General features: G+C 52.5%; 1 protein-coding gene across 6 annotated transcripts in view; it reads left to right on the top strand.

Annotated features, from left to right (window-relative positions):
- Window positions 1–18,078, top strand: part of PPARGC1B (PPARG coactivator 1 beta) — a 121,082-nt gene that overhangs the window by 90,028 nt on the left and 12,976 nt on the right. For 2 of the 6 annotated variants that reach the window (XM_025292428.3, XM_025292429.3), the window contains 7 exons: window positions 2,267–2,482; window positions 6,426–6,542; window positions 8,460–9,588; window positions 10,512–10,548; window positions 11,068–11,141; window positions 12,306–13,095; window positions 16,170–16,245. In XM_025292428.3, the coding sequence (XP_025148213.3) occupies window positions 2,267–2,482; window positions 6,426–6,542; window positions 8,460–9,588; window positions 10,512–10,548; window positions 11,068–11,141; window positions 12,306–13,095; window positions 16,170–16,245 (2,439 nt within the window). The remainder of the gene's footprint in view (window positions 1–2,266; window positions 2,483–6,425; window positions 6,543–8,459; window positions 9,589–10,511; window positions 10,549–11,067; window positions 11,142–12,305; window positions 13,096–16,169; window positions 16,246–18,078) is intronic. The other 4 variants (XM_025292430.3, XM_025292431.3, XR_003111343.3 and 1 more) reach the window with 3 other exon arrangements.

The raw sequence follows: 18,078 nt of genomic DNA, 5'->3' as shown, positions 1-18,078 counted from the left end.
CAGCCAAAAGGCCGTCACGGGATGTGTATTTCAGATGAACTTCCTGAAGAAAGGATAAACAGCCTGACCTGGGATGGGAAAGAGCGCTGGTTAAGACATCATGTGACAGACAGGCCTCCTGCCAGAACAAGCCCAGTAGCTGGGCTTTACTGAGTGGGACGCTCAGTGCCTCACCTGGAAGCAGGGTGATCTCTGTGCAGGGCTGGTGAACTGGGAGAGTGCATGCTGACCCTCGTGTCAGAGATCTGAGACATCAGGGAAGGAAGCCTGTCAGTTCATCTGTGTGTTCTGTGCTCTGTGTCAGCCCTGCCTCTACCCCAGATTTGCTGTGTGAATGAAGTAAATGTACCCAGGACATGTTGGTCAACCTCCATGAGGCTCAGTTTCCTCAAATGCAAAATGGCAATTAGAATAGTACCCCACCCCCCTTTTTACGCTATCTAGGTTTTTCATAGCTTTTCTTCCAAGGAGCAGGCATCTTTTAATTTCATGGCTGCAGTCACCATCTAATATGATAGTGGACTTTTTGCTGACAAAGTTCCATAGTCAAAGCTGTGGTTTTTCCAGTAGTCATGTATGGATGTGTGAATTGGATCATAAAGAAGGCTGAGCACCAAAGACTTGATGCTTTTGAACTGTGGTGTTGGAGAAGATTCTTGAGAGTCTATTGGACTGCAAAGAGATCAAACCAGTCCATCCTAAAGGAAATCAATACTAAATATTCACTGGAAAGACGTATGCTGAAGCTGAAGCTCCAATACTTTGGCCACGTGATGCGAAGAGTCAACTCCTTAGAAAAGACCGTGATGCTGGGAAAGATTGAGGGCAGGAGGAGAAGGAATCGACAGAGGATGAGATGATTGGATGGCATCACCGACTCGATGGACATGAGTTTGAGCAAGCTGTGGGAGATGGTGAAGGACAGGGAAGCCTGGTGTGCTGCAGTCCATGGGGTCACAAAGAGTTGGAAATGACTGAGTGACTGAACAACAACAACCCCACCCCCACAGGGGTTATTGTGGCGTTTGCCTGAGGCAGTATTTACAAAGCCTTTCTATTTCTTTCATCAGCCAAACTCTTTGTCCCTGGTCTTGGCACTAGGTTCTCACTCTGCCTGGAATCGTCTTTCCTCAGCTCTTTGCCTGGCTGGTACCTTCTCATCTTTCAAGCCTAAGTTTCAGTATTAGCTGCTCAGAGCAGCCTTCTTTGACTGCTGTAAATAGCCTATAAATCTTTACCGCATTCTTATTCTGCATCACAGCTTCCTTTTATTTTTTTTCCCAGGCTTTCTCACTCTCTGAAATGATCTAGTTTTGTTTCCTTGTTTAACTCTTTTCTCCACTGGAGGGTAAGCTCCATGAGCTGCCAGTCTGTACCACCAGTCTCCAGTCATCGCCAAGCACAGAGTAGTAGTACATATGTGTTAGGAGAAGGAAGAGCGGGGAGGGGAGGGGAGGCACTGCCCCCCGCCACAGCCATCATCATCGCCCTCCCCCCGCCACTGCCGTCCTCACCTTCACTGTCGCATCATCGTGCTTACGGCAGGAGTCACAGTGGCGGTGGGAGTGGTAGCAAGCAGTGCTTGTTATGTGCCAGGCCCTGGGTTCCAAGCATCTTACATATATTTACTCAGTCCTTGACAATAGCCTTATGAAGTAGGTCCTGTTGTTACAGTTGGTAAATGTGAGATCTGGGATCCACCCCAGCTCCAGATCCCAAGCTCCTAGCCACCACACTAACCGCCCTGCCCATCCATGAGTGAATGAGGCTGCGGGCCCTGGGAACCCACAGGGGCATGGCAGCTGTTGTCCTGTTGCTCTGCTCGTCACTGTCACGGTCGAACCTTGAAGCTTCCAGTCTTTCCACCAGCTGTCTGGACCCCAGGGTCAGAGAGGCTGACCTGAGGCTGCCAGTGGCATAGACCAGCCTCAGTACTCTGTCCAGGAGTCTGGACACAGGAGGCTGTGGTATGAAGTGACTGTCCTTGGAGGAAGGGATGGGTGCCCCCTGATTAGCATGTGAGCCTAAGCCAAGGCCCTTTCTGTTACCACCTGCTACCTGCTCGAAAATCTCTGATTCTTAGAGTCCATAGCACATTTCTTTGGCATCTGCTTTCCTAAGAAACTGGGAAGATCTGAGCACGTTTGGCTGGAGGATGATGGCGGTGGTGGTGCAGCTGCAGGTACAGAGCAGATTTCTATCCAAAGTCGCTGAGCCCAAGGCCTTGGCTAACCGTGCCCCCTCTCTGCCTCTCTGCTCACTGCAGATAATCGACAATGAGAATGAGGCCCTCCTGGCAGCGCTCACCAAAACCCTGGATGACATGCCTGAGGATGTTGTGAGTCTGGCTGCCTTGCCAGCCCTGGATGATGGAGACACACCCTCCTGTGCTTCTGCATCACCCGTCCCCTCCTCTGCACCCCCCAGCCCCTCTCTGGAGGGGCCCCCTGCCTCGGCCCCTGAGGTGGATGAGCTCTCGCTGGTGAGAATCTGTTTCCAACTGAAGTGATGGTGGTGGCCTGAGATGTGGTGTGTGGTTGTAGGGGTGGTGGGTGCAGGGAAACCAGCTCTAGGTCCTGCAGGGATCTCTGTGCATCACCGGCAAGGGTTCAGGGCAGACAGCCTGGACTGGTGGTGGGCAGCCCCCCTGGGCTTAACCTGCGACTCTGTAGGCCCTTTGGGATTTCATGGATTTACCCTAAGTGTGTGTTAAACCTTGAAATTAAATGCAAATATTTTCCACAGACCCTTGGTGGTTCAGACGGTAAAGAATCTGCCTATAATATGGGAGGCCTGGGTTTCATCCCTAGGTCGAGACGATCCCCTGGAGAAGGGAAGGGAATGGCAACCCACTCCAGTATTCTTGCCTGGAGAATCCCCATAGACAGAGGAGCCTGGCGGGCTACAGCCCATGGGGTTGCAAAGAGTTGGACATGACTGAACGGCTGACTTTCACTTTCACTTTTTCACACATAAACACACAGTGAAAAATGCAAGCAGGAAGTATGGAGAGTTAAAAGCAAAACCTCCTTATCCATCTCATAATGGCTTTTTCTTTCCCCAGATGTAACCGTGGTTACTGATCTGTTGTGTGACTTTCCTCTTCTACTTTTTTTTTTAACGAGAAAAAGGAGCCTCCATTACACACAGCCTAAACCTTGCTTTTCTTGGTGAATTGTGTGGCATGGAAACTTTAAGATGAACAGAGGTAGCTCTGTTTTATCCTTTTTGTCAGCTGCATAGTGTTCCCTCTTAAGAAGGTACCGTAACTTCTTTAATCCTCTGGTTGGAGGATATGTGCATTGTTTCAACTCCTTTATTGTCCCATTGCTTTAGACTGTGTCCTTCACCAGGAGGAAGTGGATCCATTCCTAGAAAAGAAATTCCTGGGTCTTAATGTATGTGGTTTTTCAGTTTAGTCAAGTACTTCCAGCCTGACCTCCAAAGAGGTTGGACCGGTTCATACTCTGACCAGCAAAAGTTAAATGCTACCTGAATCCATGTGGAATGTGGAAATGTACACATGGCATTGCAGGTTTCTGGGGAGAAGGTCTCAGCCTTTTCAGATTCCAAAGGGATTTTAGAAGTTGCCAAAAGCAGTTGCTCTTGTCGCAGGCTAAAGGTGCCAGAACCCCAGATGTACTGGCTTGTGAAGTCCAGCTCATCTGTCTGCGACTCCTTACCTCATCACTGGCACTCCTAGGGCTGGTGAGACTTAGCTGGAAAGTTAGGGCCTGTTGGAGGTGGCAGGGATCTTCGGTCATGGAGAGTTAGAGCTGGACAGACCCTTGGTGATCATAAAGTGCACCTCTGGGGAAACTGAGGCCCAGGGAGGTGAGGGCCTCTCCCAGGATCACACAAGTTGACGTGCCAGCAAGGGCTAGAACCCAGGTCTTCTGATTCCTAGTCTAGGACTGCTTTCCCTCTCTCCTGCTGACTTCATGTTCCCCAAAGCAGTGTGGAACATTTAATAAGCACCTATGCGTGCCAGACTCTAGAGTGTGTTCAGTCCCATGTTATGCTCCTGCTGATGAGGGTCGAGCATCCTTTCTGATTAGAATCAGACCTCTTGGGTTTGAATCTCAGTCCCATCAGTGAATGCTCTTGTGCTTCTCTCTGACTCAGCTTCCTGGTCTGTAAGGTGGGGTTAATAGTACTGCTTATCTCAAAGGCGGTTGGGAGGAGTACAGCAGATAATACTTACATGTAAAGCACTTGGAACAGTGCTTGGTACAAAGAAATGGCTCAATAAATGCTATCTAAGTGATAGTCACGGCCGTCAGCCATGGTGTTAGTAGTAGTATTAGTAGTGGAAAAGTGAAAAGTGAAAGTGAAAGACACTTGGTCATGCCCGACTCTTTTCTACCCTGTGGACTATACAGTCCATGGAATTTTCTAGGTCAGAACACTGGAGTGGGTAACCGTTCCCTTCTCCAGGAGACCTTCCCAATTCAGGGATCGAACCCAGGTCTCCTGCACTTAAGGCGGATTCTTTACCAGCTGAGCCACCAGGGAAGCCCAGTATTAGTAGTAGTAATACTTTGTGTGTGTGAGCACCTGTGTGCTCAGTCGCTCAGTCACGTCCGACTCTTTTTGACCCCATGGACTATATAGCCCACCAGGCACCTCTGTCCACGGAATTTTCCAGGCAGGAATACTGGAGTGAGTTGCCATTTCCTTCTCCAGGGGATCATCCCGACCCACGGATCAAACCTACATCTCTTGCGTCTTCTGCATGCCAGGTGGATTCCTTCCTACTGCACCACCTGGGAAGCCCAGTAGTAATAGTATTAGTAACAAGAGGAATTCTGTATAGGACTCTGCAGAGGGACCACACCTGAGTAGAGAGGTAGAGAGCGACCCCTGCTGGTCACCAGTTAGTTGTTCCCTCTCATGCCTTGCTGTACTTCTGTTTCAGGCACTATGCTAGGCACACAGGAGACTTGCCATCTAGACTCCCCACATTCCAACATAGTTCTACAAAGGCCCTGAGAATTTATACAAATTCTTAACCTGGAGTCATGGGTCCCAGAGAGTCCACCTGCAGAACCCATGGACTTCTGCATACGTGTGTGTTTTCTGAGGCTAGCAGCTTCTCTCGTATTCTTACAGGGACCCCTGAATCAAAAAAGACCCAATTATTTAGTCTGCCTGCTCCTGTTTTACACACACACATGCACACGCACATCCATGCACACTCACAACCTTGGAGAAAGCAAGGCCAGGAAGAGAAAAGGACTCACCCAAGGTCTCACAGTGAGTTGGGTTGAACTGGGTTAGAACCAGGTCCCTTGCTCTGGTATGACCATCTTTTCCTGTCCACGTCAGAGAATCACAGACATGTTCATGCTGGTTTGGGGTCTTGGTAGGGTCGTGTGGCTCCTCTAGCTCCTAGGGCAGTGGGAGTGGCCTTTTCTGTGGTTCCCGGGCCCTTGGCAATCCCACTGGGGGGTCATGTCTCCTGAGGAAACACTCAGTGCTAAAACAAAAACCGCTCATGCTTCCTGACTTGTTCTCAGCTTTGGCTGTGGTAGGATCACCGGCGAAACCCCTAGGTGCGCTCAGCTCCCTGCTTTGTTGGCTGGAATACACTGAGCACCTTTCCTCTGGGTGTAGAAGTGTGAAAAGCTTATCAACTTTTATAGAAAAATTAGAAAAGCCAGACAAGCATCAGCTTAGGATGCTTCCACTCGTGTAAAAACAGCTGGCTTGGTTGGAGGTGATGTGTACATATATGCATTCTTGTATTGTGTATGTATATATTTCTGAGTCCCACCTCAGGAAAGGGTCACAAGAAGGTGGTTAATAGCAGTTGCCTCTGGGACCTTGGACAGGAGGGAGACTAGCTTCCCGTTGTCTACCCGTCAGTATTTGTGGTATGTGTATTTTTTACCATTTCCAAGTATTACTTGTTAAGGTAAAGAATCAATTTTCTAAACAATATGATTAAACAAAAAGAACAGAGGAAAATCAGCTAAAAATCCTACACCAGAGAAACATTGCGGGACCTCACCATCCAGACCGTGTGTGTGTGTGCATGTGTGTACTACAAGTGTGTGTAGAGGGTCCCAATCAAGTGTGTGCATCATATTTCAGTGGTAGCATGGGTAGACATCCCCCAAGATCTGTCTGGGTTTCTGAAGATCATAGATATTTCTCTTGGGTTATTCACTCTGAAAAGGACTTTACATTTTACTGGGATACTTGTGTCTGTTTGGCATTGCTACACAACCTGCTTTCTGTACTTAGTGTATTCTAGGCCATTGAGTGCCCTCCCTGTGGTCTTCCACGCTCCCACGATGATGGGGTCAGAGTGTGGTCAGTCCTGGGGGGCTGGCTCCGGGCCAGGCTTCTCCCTAAGATGTGCTTCCCTGTGTCTCTGGCTGTAGCTCAGCCCTAGCTTCTCCCATCTGCTCCTCCCTCAGCTGCAGAAACTCCTTCTTGCCACGTCCTACCCAACCTCAACCTCCGATAGCCAGAAGGAAGGGACCGCATGGCGCCAGGCAGGCCTCAGGTCCAGAAATCAGCGGCCTTGTGTCAAGGTATGTCTACACATGCCCCCAAACCCACCCAGGACTCCTCCAGGAGGGTCTCTGGGCAGGGGGTGCACCCTTCCACTCTTGTTAGAGGCCATCAAGTTCAATACATTCACAGTTCACTCTTTGCTCCTCACACAACCCTTGTTGCTGATGTGCTGGACACTACTTGAAACCTAGGCTGGTCCGGGGTTCTAGATAAAGCCCTGGACTTTTTCATGTACAGTTGACCTTGAACTACATGGGTCTGAACTGCACAGGGCCACTTCTACGTGGATTTTTGTCAGTAGTAAATATTACAGTACTGCAGGATCTGAGTTCATTGAATCCATAGATGCAGAGGAACTGTGGGTACTGAGGACTGACTATATCAGTCACGTGTGAATTTTCCACTGTGTGGAACCTCTGTCTGGTTCAAGAGTCAACTGTAGGGACTTCTCTGGTGGTCCAATGGCTAAGAGTCCACGCTCCCAATGCAGGGGGCCCAGATTCAATCTGGTCAAGGAACTAGATCCCACATGCCTCAACTAAAACCCAGCACAGCCAAATAAATAAATATTAAAAAAAAAAAAAAAAGCCAACTCAACCTCAGTGTTCCAGGCAGTCTTAGATGTTGAGTTACAGCTGGGACAAGGAGGCTGTGGCCTGCCCTCAGGAAGCTTATTCTAATGAGGTGACAGAACCCAGCATAATATCTTTGTTGGTACCATGGAGACCACAAGGAGGAGTTTGAATTTATCCTGCGGGTGGGGCGCATCAGAGAGCTGAAAGCGCCATTGTGAACACCCAGGAAGGAAGCAAATCCTTTTCCCTCCTTGGGCTCCATCTTCTGAGACCTCCAAGGAGGGGTTTCCAAGGTGACTTCCCAGTGTTCCTGTTACTCAGAGCCTGCACTCAGCCCTTCCTCTTGTTCCCAGACACTGTTGCCACGGACTGCTGCAGACAGTCCCACCCCTCCAGGCAGACTCAGGAGGGCATCTTTCTCAGATCATGGCTCAGTGTAGGAGCCTGTCCCCTCCTAGTCTCCCTGAAGGTGGGGGAGGAGGGGACCCTCTCTCTGTGCTCCCTCACTACTTGCCCTGGCTGGCCTCCCAAAAGAGAGGGCCATCCCTCACGTTCCCTTTTGTCAAAGAGGCGGCAGCTAAGCCCCTCTGTGAGGCGGCCTGCCCTCTGGGAGGTTCAGAAGCATTGTGGGGGGAGGGGGCATGAGAGACAGCAGGATAGCCGGCCTGGCCTCAGCAGAGAGACGGTTGCTCTGGGGGTGGAGCCCCTGTGTAGATGAGTGAAGGCAGAGAAATCTGGAGAGGGCAGTTGGCTGCGGCCACGTTGCAGAGCACCCCTGGCCAGGGGCTTCCCCTTTACTACACGGGCACTGGAAAGCTACTGAATTTTTTTTTTTTTTCTTTTAAAGAGGTTTATGAAGGTGCCATTTACATACCATAAAAGGCACCTGTTTTAAAAGTATGATTCAGTGATTTTTAATAAACTTACAGAGTTGTGCAGCCATGACCATAATCCAGTTTTAGAACATTTCCATCCTCCCAGGAAGATCCCAGTGTCTCTATTTACAGTCAGTCCCTGTTCCCACGCCCAGCCCCAAGCAGCCACTAATGTACTTCTTGGCGCTCTCACCGAGGGCTCCGCGCAGGGGAGCAGGGTAGTCAGAACAGGGCTTTGGCGGTTAACCTGGAAAGGGCGGGATCCATAGCTGGGGTCCCTGTTAGGAGGCTGGCCGTTCCTTCATCCTCATCCCCTGAGTGCTGCCAAGTGCCGGGTTCTGTGCTGGAAGCCGGGGATGGAGCAATGAAACCCAGCATGATCATCCTGGAGAGACAGGCTGGGCCTGGCCAGTGGTGCAGTTGTGGGCAGCGGAGAGAAGCCGTGCGGGTCTCCCTCCTCACTGTGGCCTCTTTCCCTCTCCAGATGGACGGCCCCCAAGACAGGAAGGCCCCCATGCCGCACTCTCAGAGCCGGAGCTGCACGGAGCTACACAAGCACCTCACCTCGGCACCATCCTGCCCCCGGGCTAAAGCCCTCTCCCCGGATAGAGGCCTGCAGCCACCACCATCCTTGAGTCCCCGGCTCCCCACCAAGGAGGATGAGGAGGCGGGCGAGGACTGCCCAAGCCCCCAGCTGGCTCCAGCCTCCCCCAGGGACTCACCGGCGCTGGGCAGGACAGACCCCAGCGCCCAGGTTTCCCAGGAGGACATGCAGGCCGTGGTGCAACTCATCCGCTACATGCACACCTACTGCCTCCCACAGAGGAAGCTGCCCGCACAGGCGCCAGAGCCACCTCCCCAGCCCAGCAGCAGCCCCGCCAAGCAGGTCAGACCCCGGCCTCGGTCCCACCACCCTTCCAAAGCCGCCTGGACCGAGTTCTCCATCCTGAGGGAACTTCTGGCTCAAGATGTCCTCTGCGATGTCAGCAAACCCTACCGCCTGGCCACACCTGTCTACGCCTCCCTCACGCCCCGGCCCCGGCCCAAGGACAGCCAGGCCTCCGCAGGCCACCCGGGCCCCGTGGAGGAGGTGAGGGTCTCACCTTCACCCAAGAGTTCAGGGCCCAGACCCAGCCTGCGCCCGCTGCAGCTGCAGGTGAAAGGGCACGTCAGCCGGTCGGCCAGGCTGCAGCCGGAGGAGGAAGAGGAGGAAGAAGAGGAGGAGGAAGAAGAAGAAAAAGAGGAAGAGGACGAGGAGGAATGGGGCCGGAAAAGGCCAGGGCGCGGCCTGCCGTGGACCAAGCTGGGGAGGAAGCCGGAGAGCTCCGTGTGCCCAGTGCGGCGTTCCAGGAGACTGAACCCCGAGCTCGGCCCCTGGCTGACATTCACCGATGAGCCCATGGTCCCTGCAGAGCCCCAGGGGCCTCTGCCCTCGCGCTTGGCCCCCGAAGCCTATGATGTGGAGGGGGAGCCTGGCAGCCCCACGGATGAGGACAGTGGCCAAGACCAGCCACTTCTGCGGGGACCCCAGATCCCGGCTCTGGAGAGCCCCTGTGAGAGCGGGTGTGGGGACACAGATGAGGACCCCAGTTGCCCGCGGCTCTCGTCCAGAGGTAGTCGGAGTCGGTGGTCCGAGAGAGGGGGCGGGGCTGAGGTGTGGCTGACCCCACTGCACTGGAGCCAGGAGCCCCAGGTTGGGCAAACCCCTCTCCGTCTCTGGCTCTCAACTTTCCTTCCTGTATAATGGGCTTAGCTGGGCAGACCTCCAGGAGTTACCTGAGCATCTCTGAGTTTCTCATCATGCATGGGCCAGGCGTCCTTAATGAACAAGGAGCAAGATGCCCGCGTTCTTGGGGCTTGTGTATCAGTGGGGGAGACGGGCAATCATAAAGTGAGCAAGAAAGGAAAGTAATTACAAATTGTGATAAGTCCTCTAAAGAAGACTTCCTGGGTAACAATGTGATGGACAGTGTGAGTCTCTAAATTCAGCTCCATGATGAGGTTGAATTTTAAATGGTAACAAGAGTGGCGATAATAATACATCAGTCATCTATTTTACACTTGCTCTGCCAGGCTTGGTCTATGATTTAATACAGATTATCCCCATTGATCCGCATAGGAAACCTATGTGGTGGGTGCTGTTGTAATTCCTGTTTTAAGACATGGAACAAAGGCACAGAGGCGTTTGATGGTTAGTCAGCTAGTTAGTCCTGCATCTCTTTGGGGCTGAGCCCACAGATGCTGGCCTTGGAAGCAGGAATGCTTCACCATACGCGCTATACTGATTGGCCATAAGGGGGTGCCCTAGTACCCATCAACGCTGCCAAAGCAGTAGCCCCGCCAGCTGTAAATGTCTGCTGAGTCTGGGGGAATGAAGGTTTTGAGCTGTTCCTGCTTGTCCCTAAAAATGGCAGAGGCTTTTGGGTCATGTGCCTGAAAGAAGCTGTGCTTGGTACCAATGCAGTTCAGAGGGAAACATCCTCTCTAGCAATGCCATGTTGAAGAATCTTATTTTTCTCTTTTGTCTTCTTTTCAGACTCTCCCAGGTGCCTCATGCTGGCCTTGTCACAAAGGTAGATTTCTGGGAATTGTTGACTTATTATTCCGTGAGACCTTATCTGGTTGGGTGTAGGGTGGCTCATTGACCCCTGAGCCTGATCCTGTCCCCCCACACCCCTGCCCTCATTACCATGTGGGGTTCTCAGGAGCTGGGTTTCCTTGGTAGGCAGTTTGGTTTTAGAAGCTGATCTCTGCAGGCCTAGGAGATGGAGAATTTCATGGGGAAAAGCTGACAGTGCTGTGGCTTTGGGCAAGTGTCTGCTCTCTGGGCCTCAGCAGTTCCATGGTAAATAAGGAGGTTGACAATGATTGTCCTGTCTCCACTGCCCTCAGATTTCTCCTGTGTCTCCTAAAAGCTGTATAGCTTTGAATTCCTCTAACAGCCAGGATGGGGATTCTCCTGCAAATTCTCCCCAGGCCTCACTTTCGTGGGCTGCAAAAGCAGGATCTGTCACGGTGTGCCCTTGCCCTCCTGGCATGCTCGGGGAGGTGGAAACTGCTGCTGACTGGCGTCTTTCCTTGCCGTCCTCCAGCCCCACCGGTGACCCTCCTTTTGGCAAGAAGAGCTTCGAGCAGACCTTGGCGGTAGAGCTCTGTGGCACGGCAGGTAAGCTAGGAGCTCAGTAGGGAGGTGCCCTTGGGGAGGAAGCACCTCAGGGAGTAAGGGGGTACCCCAACAAGCCCTCCTTGCCACCACTGCACAGGCTACGCTGGATCTTGAGATTCCCATTGAGAGAGTTATAAGGAGAGTCAGGACCCAGGCTCAGCTGTTTGGCTACCGACAGTTGGCACATGACCTGATGTAAAAAAAAAAGAGAGAGACGTCTGAGACATGTATCTTCCCCTGAAGCAGCCTGCAGTCCTATGTGGGAACCAGACTCACACCATAACACGTATTGTTTCATACGGGCTTGTTCCAAAGACCTTGCAAGAGCTCTGGGAACATAGAGGAAGGGACAGTATGGGGAGGGGCAGGATAAGTCCTGAGAAGATGCAAGGGTACCCAGAGCAGCAGGCATTTTAGCTGCGTTTGCAGGGTGATAGAAGTGGAGGAGACAAAAACAAGACAGAAGGGTATTCTTGGGAGCAGAATTGGCATGAGCACAAAGGCACAGAAAAGCGGAGGTACAGGTGCATTGGAGGAGACCGGCCACATGGTGGTGCTGTGGGGCAGAACTGGGGGCCAGGCAAGAGCAAACATCAAAGGCTGAGAGGAATGTCGGGCTGAAGGGGTTCATGCAGATCCTCAAGGCTCCAGGAGCCCCAGAAAGGGAGAGATCGCTGGCATTTTGGCAAGTTCCCTCTGGTACCTGGGTGAGGGTGAAGGCTAAGGTCAGTTGCAGGACCCCTAAGGTCACTGTGGTGGTCAAATCCAGATGGGAGGTTTTGGCCTGTGGTACCTGCCACCTCTGTACCCTGGGAGACTTCAGAGGTATTTGGGATGACCATTTGGGAGGGCTTGTGGAATGATGGAATGTGGAGCAGGAAGAGAGATCTCAGATAACCTGGAGGTTTCTGCGAGGCTACAGAAGGGATGGCAAATGGATTTCTTCACATGCCAGCTCCGAAAAACTGTTGACAGACTGTGTGAGATGGAGCTCCAGGCTCCGCCCAGGCTCAGTCAGCAGCGCAGTGACCGATTAGCGATGCCTGCCTTCCACTGGGTCTGGGGAGTGGTGACACGCATGCTGTTTCTCTGCCCTCCCAAAGGAGGGTTTCAGTGCTCCTTGGAGAAATGATCTGTCTCACATTTTTCCTCTTGCTTGGGTAGGACTCACTCCGCCCACCACGCCTCCATACAAGCCCACAGAGGAAGACCCCTTCAAGCCAGACATCAAGCACAGCCCAGGCAAAGATAGAGCTCCCGCCCCAGAGGGTCCCCAGCTCGGGGCCACCGCCAAGGCTGCCCACAAGCTGCCAAAGAAGCACCCAGAGCGGAGCGAGCTCCTGTCCCACCTGCGGCATACCCCAGCCCAGCCAGCCTCCCAGGCTGGTCAGAAGCGCCCCTTCTCCTGTTCCTTCGGCGACCATGACTACTGCCAGGTGCTGAAGCCAGACGGCGCCCTGCAGAGGAAGGTGCTGAGGTCCTGGGAACCGTCTGGGGCCCACCTGAAGGACTGGCCCCAGCCAGGGGCCCCACGGGCTGAGGCCCAGGCCGCTGGCAGGGAAGAAGACAGAAGCTGTAATGTTGGTGCCCCCACCAAAGACAGCACGCTGCTGAGAGACCACGAGATCCGTGCCAGCCTCACTAAGCACTTTGGGCTTCTAGAGACAGCCTTGGAGGATGAAGACCTGGCCTCATGCAAGAGCCCCGAGTATGACACTGTCTTTGAAGACAGCAGCAGCAGCAGTGGCGAGAGCACCTTCCTCCTGGAGGAGGAGGATGAGGAGGAGGATGACGATGAAGAAGAGGACTCGGGGGTCAGCCCCCCTCGCTCTGACCACTGCCCCTACCAGAGCCCACCCAGCAAGGCCAGTCTGCGGCTCTGTCCCCGCAGCCGCTCCAGCTCTGGCTCCTCATCCTGCCGCTCCCGGTCACCAGCCACACGGAGGACCTTCAGGTATGGATGGGTGGGTGGCCTCAGGATGGATGGTGGGCAGCTGAGCACCCCCAGTTCTGAGGTGTCAGGGGAGAGAGGAGCCCTGAGACCAGGGCCACAGCTTCCTGTGCGGCCTGTGTCCTGGTCAGAGGCCCTGGAGGTGGACTCCTAGGGAGTTATGGGCAAGTCCTGAAGCCAAGCGAAGCCTGCCGTGTGGTCCAGTGAGGAGTGGTCCAGATCGCCTTGCCTCAGGGGAGGAAGAAAACGCACTTTCTGGCCTTTTGTGACCTTATTCATCTGTTTCTGCTTTTATATTTGTAAAATGGGTAGGTTTTTGTGTAAACATATACAGTTGACCTTTGAATAAGGTGAGGGTTAGGGACACCAATCCTCAACACAGTCAAAAATTGTGTATAACTTATAGTCGGCTCTCCTCATCCAAGGTAACTCTGTATCTGCAGATTCAGCAACTTCTGACAGTGTGGTATTTACTACTGAAAAAAACCCCAGTGTTGGTGGACCCTCAGAGTTCAAACCTGTGTTGTTCAAGGGTCAACACGTCTATACAGTGTAATACCTATGTGACATTTACTTGTAAAACACAGATTAGCATAATTCTAACTTGTGTTCTAAAAAAACACCCAAACCCTGGCTTTAAAACAGTGATAAGGTTTATTCCCATTTCTCGGTGCCGCAGAGTTGTGCAATCTTCCGGCAGTCAGCCACCGGGTGGGAGAGCTCTTTTCCTTCGCACTGAGATGACGTGTCATGAGCGTTTGCTTATACCGTCTTTGCCCACTGAACCGGAATGTAGAAGGAGCTGTTCCAGAATTCTGTGGACAGCTGGGCAGAAAGAATGGAAGTCTGGCATCTTTTGGTGAAGACAGGTTTCTTCTCTTCCCTAATGACAGCAGGATCTGGCTCTTTGGAGGGGAGGCCTTAGGAGCGTGGGTGCAGGTCCCAAACCCTCTGCTCGAGATGCACCTGAGTGACCACCGGATGGCGCTCCTGGGTTCAGAGCAGTGCAGCAAGCAGGGTCCTGGGGAGGCCTCCTTACCAAGCTGGTGGCTGGGCCCCGCCTCCTGAGGTTTTATAGGTCGGGGGTAGGGGTGGAGAATTTCATTTCTAACAAGTTCCGGCGTAATGATGACATTGCTAGAGCGCTATACTCTGAGAAACAGAATTCAGGTAGTAGAAAGATAACTTTAGAAAAATTCCTCTTTATATTTTCTTATCTCTACTGGTGGCTCTTAATTGAAAATCTGATGAAAACAAAGCTTCCTTTCCCCATTAAAATGTATGCAGACAACTAATTGGGCATTGGATTTTAGGGGACTTCTGGACCCCGCCCCCCACCCCCAGACACTAATGTGCTGAAACCCTGGACTATCTGTTATTTAAAATAAACTCATTTTGAGCAATTTCTCTAAAAGCCTGTCTGTGTAAATAAGCCAGAACAGTTAGTAAGAGCCATCTTCTGTCAGACTTCTCTGAGCCCCCCTTTCAGCTCTGTTCTCCTTTCCCCAGCGGGTCACTTTGAGCTAGTCTGCCTGTGTTCATGTTAGCTGGTTTCTTCTGCAGCGTCTGTTCAGAAGCTACTAAGGTTCTTCTGTTGAAGCACATCCCCCAAGGCTAGAGCTGGAGCTTCTTGGCTTCCTTCCCTTCCTGGCCTGTTCAGGCCCTTTACCCATGGGCTTGGCACAAGAGTCAGGGGCCTCTCTCAATCACCACGGTTTCTCCTTTTCCTCTTTCTCACTTTTGAGCTAAGTTCAGGCTGGCTTTCGCTGGAGAAAGTTAATTGGTTAACTTGGTTCCTACTCAGCTGCCTGGCAGAGCTTGATGGCTGGTCAGTTGGATAAACTAGTCATCAGCCTTCTCCAGACCAGCATTTCTCTACTTTTGCTTCTGCTACCAAACATCGATCAACAGGAAGGCTTTGAGCTGGTTTAACAAGCCCTATAGCACCTTCAAGTCACTCTCAGCTCTTCATGGGGGAAGACTTCCAATGCTGCTGCAAGTGGATAATGATACTTTTATTATATAGCACTTTAAAGTTTGAAAGTCACATCCCTTTCTGTTACCCTCTTTGAGCTTCACAGAGGCACTTGAGGGAATCTAAAGTGCTTTTCAACCCCATTTTATAGATGAGGAAACTGAGGCTCAAAGAGGTTCAATAGAAAAATATAGCCAGCAAGTACCAAGCCATTCCAGGGCTAAGCATGTACAGGTATGTTCTGATTTGATCCTCCCAAATGGCTGAGGAGGCAAATACAATTGATTCTCCTTAGTTTACAGATGAAGAACTGGCTTAAGTAGCCGGTCCCGGGTCACCAGCAGAGAGGTAATAGAATCAGCATTGGAATACTAGCTGACTCTGGAGCCCCTGCTCTCATTCTCTGCTGTGTTCCCAAGGATGCACACGGTGTGTGGCAGAGTCGGCACTCAACCCCCCCTTACATGCTGAGCTCCTTCCCCTCCATCAGCCTGGCCACTGGGAAGAGAGGGCATTGTGCAGACAGGTGCCTGGGAGGGCGCAGGCGTGCGGCATCCAGAAGTTTCTCCAGCTGAGTAGCCCACTGGCTGCCTGGGGTGTGGGGGCTGTGATAGCCGAGGTTGCTGCCTGGCCAGACAGCAAAAGTGGAGGGGGAGCCATGGGTCTAGAATCAGCAGACCTCCCACTGGCTCTGGCTTCCCCACTTCTTAACTTTGGGGAAATTTTCATCTTGAACCTGAGCCTTAAGATTTTCATCTGAAAAATGGGGAAGCATGAGACCTCAGAGGATTTTTTTATCAGGTCAAATACCATAATGAAGCGAAAGGGTCTTTCCACCCTCAGCAGCATAGAAAGGTTCACAGGGATTATGGTTAGCAGTGTAGAAGGCGTGTGTCAGTCACATGTTCAGACCCACATGCGGCCCTGGGTGCTCACCGGTGAGGTGGAGAGCTGGGCTCCCTCTCCCAGTCCTACCTTCACTGATGAACGAGTCCTAACAAAGCTGAAGAAGCATCGCTCGCCTCCTGGAGCAAGTCCTCCTCCCGCCCCACTGTGGTCCCTGCTAAGAGTGAGTGAGTCTGCTTTGCTTGTTCACTGACAGATGTGAGAGCAGAGGGTCGTGTTCAGACGGAACGCCAAGCGTCCGGCATGCCAGGAAGCGGCGGGAAAAGGCCATTGTAAGTGACTTGGGGCCCCAGAGCCCGGAGTGAATGGGGACAAGCAGGGGCGTCAGGAAGTGTGGGGGCTTCAGAGACCCGAGGTGCTTTGAGGTCATCTGGCCTACAGGAGATAGTTGTATTTCTCTCATTTACAAAAGCATAAGGGTCATTAAAGGGCATCAAAGGTAGCACATGCAAAATGCAGCCAAGGGACTGGTTTGGGAGTGGGGTGGGGTGGTGTGCCATTGGTGAGGATTTAGGGCTCAGTATCAGAGGCTCGACAGGGCCCAGGGGGTGAGCACTGATGAGGGAGCAGAGCCAGCCCTGCTTCCACTTCTGTGTGACCTTGAGCAACTTCCTTGAGCCTCAGTTTACTCATCCGTATATAGGGTCCCCTGGTGTGATCTGGGCTAAAGGACCAAGAGAGCCTGTCTCTTCCTCCCTGCCCGACTCTCTAGTCCTCTCCCAGAGTTAGTCCAGAGGCCCAGGCTGTGCCTGGTGGACTGGTTGCAGAGCACCACGCGGGGAAAAGTCATTAGGAAGCTGGAGTTACTGCCCTTATATCATTAGAAAGGAAGGAAGGGAAAGTAAGACAGAAGCACAGACAGACTCTCACTGGATTTCCATACACCCCCACCCCACCTCCCCCACACCCCGCCCCCATGCACCCCCCTCTACCCCCCACACCCAACAACGTGGTACTTCAGGGCAGGGCATGCTCGAGGTGTGCATACCCCAGAGGTGTGCTCACAGCTATCTGCAAGCAGGTACTTAAAACCACATGGAGCAACTTCCTGGGATCCTTGTGTGACCGCTCAGTAGTTGTGGCATGCCTGGCCCTGTTCTCGGTGCTGGATGGCAGCAGTGAATGAGACAAACAAGGTCTCCACTCCTATGGTTGGGCCAGAAGGGAGAGAGAGACGACAGACTCATAAGCAAAGCAATAAACACTGTAATTACAGATTGGGAGGTGCACTGTGAAATTAATCACGCCACGACTAAGATGTCTGAAACAAATCATGTTTTGACTTGTGGGGAGGGTTTATTTACATGGTCGTCTGGGAGGGGCATCTTCAAAGAGCCAGGCCCCAAGGGATGGAAGAAGCCATCCAAGCAAAGGTTCAGGAGGACGGGGGGCAGAGGCTGGAAAGAGCCTTGTGAGTTCAAGGTCCTGGAGGAGGCGGGTGGTGGGAGGAGAGAGGGGGTGGGCAGGGGGTGGTTGCATTCTTACACGGAGCTGAACTGGGCCACCCTGGGGGACATACCTAGGCCTGTGACCACAGCAGTGCTCTCTCTGGACCGCCGCCCTCTGAGGTGCATGGCTGGAGAATCGCTGGCCTTAACCCTGTTCCAGAGAAACCCTGTCTAGACCAGACCCTGGTGGTCTTGCCCACCAGGAGTGCAGCTGAAGTTTCTCCAGCAAATCAAAGGCACTCTTCCGATGGCCATGCCTTTAACTGGATCCAGTCACTAGATGATGGTGGGGGCTTGGGGGAGGTCCCAACCAGGCTTCCATGATGCACCCCCTCTGCCCGGCAGGTCTAGGGGCCTGGCTCCTAAAGGTGACCGGTGTCTACATCAGTTCAGTTCAGGTCAGTCGCTCAGTTGTGTCCGACTCTTTGAGACCCCATGAATCGCAGCACGCCAGGCCTCCCTGTCCATCACCGACTCCCGGAGTTCACTCAGACTCACATCCATCGAGTCGGTGATGCCATCCAGCCATCTCATCCTCTGTTGTCCCCTTCTCCTCCTGCCCCCAATCCCTCCCAGCATCAGAGTCTTTTCCAGTGAGTCAACTCTTCGCATGAGGTGGCCAAAGTACTGGAGTTTCAGCTTCAGCATCATTCCTTG

The sequence above is a fragment of the Bubalus bubalis genome, chromosome 9 (assembly GCF_019923935.1).
Source record: "Bubalus bubalis isolate 160015118507 breed Murrah chromosome 9, NDDB_SH_1, whole genome shotgun sequence".
Lineage (NCBI taxonomy): Eukaryota > Metazoa > Chordata > Mammalia > Artiodactyla > Bovidae > Bubalus > Bubalus bubalis.
This window is presented reverse-complemented; position numbering and strand designations above follow the sequence as displayed.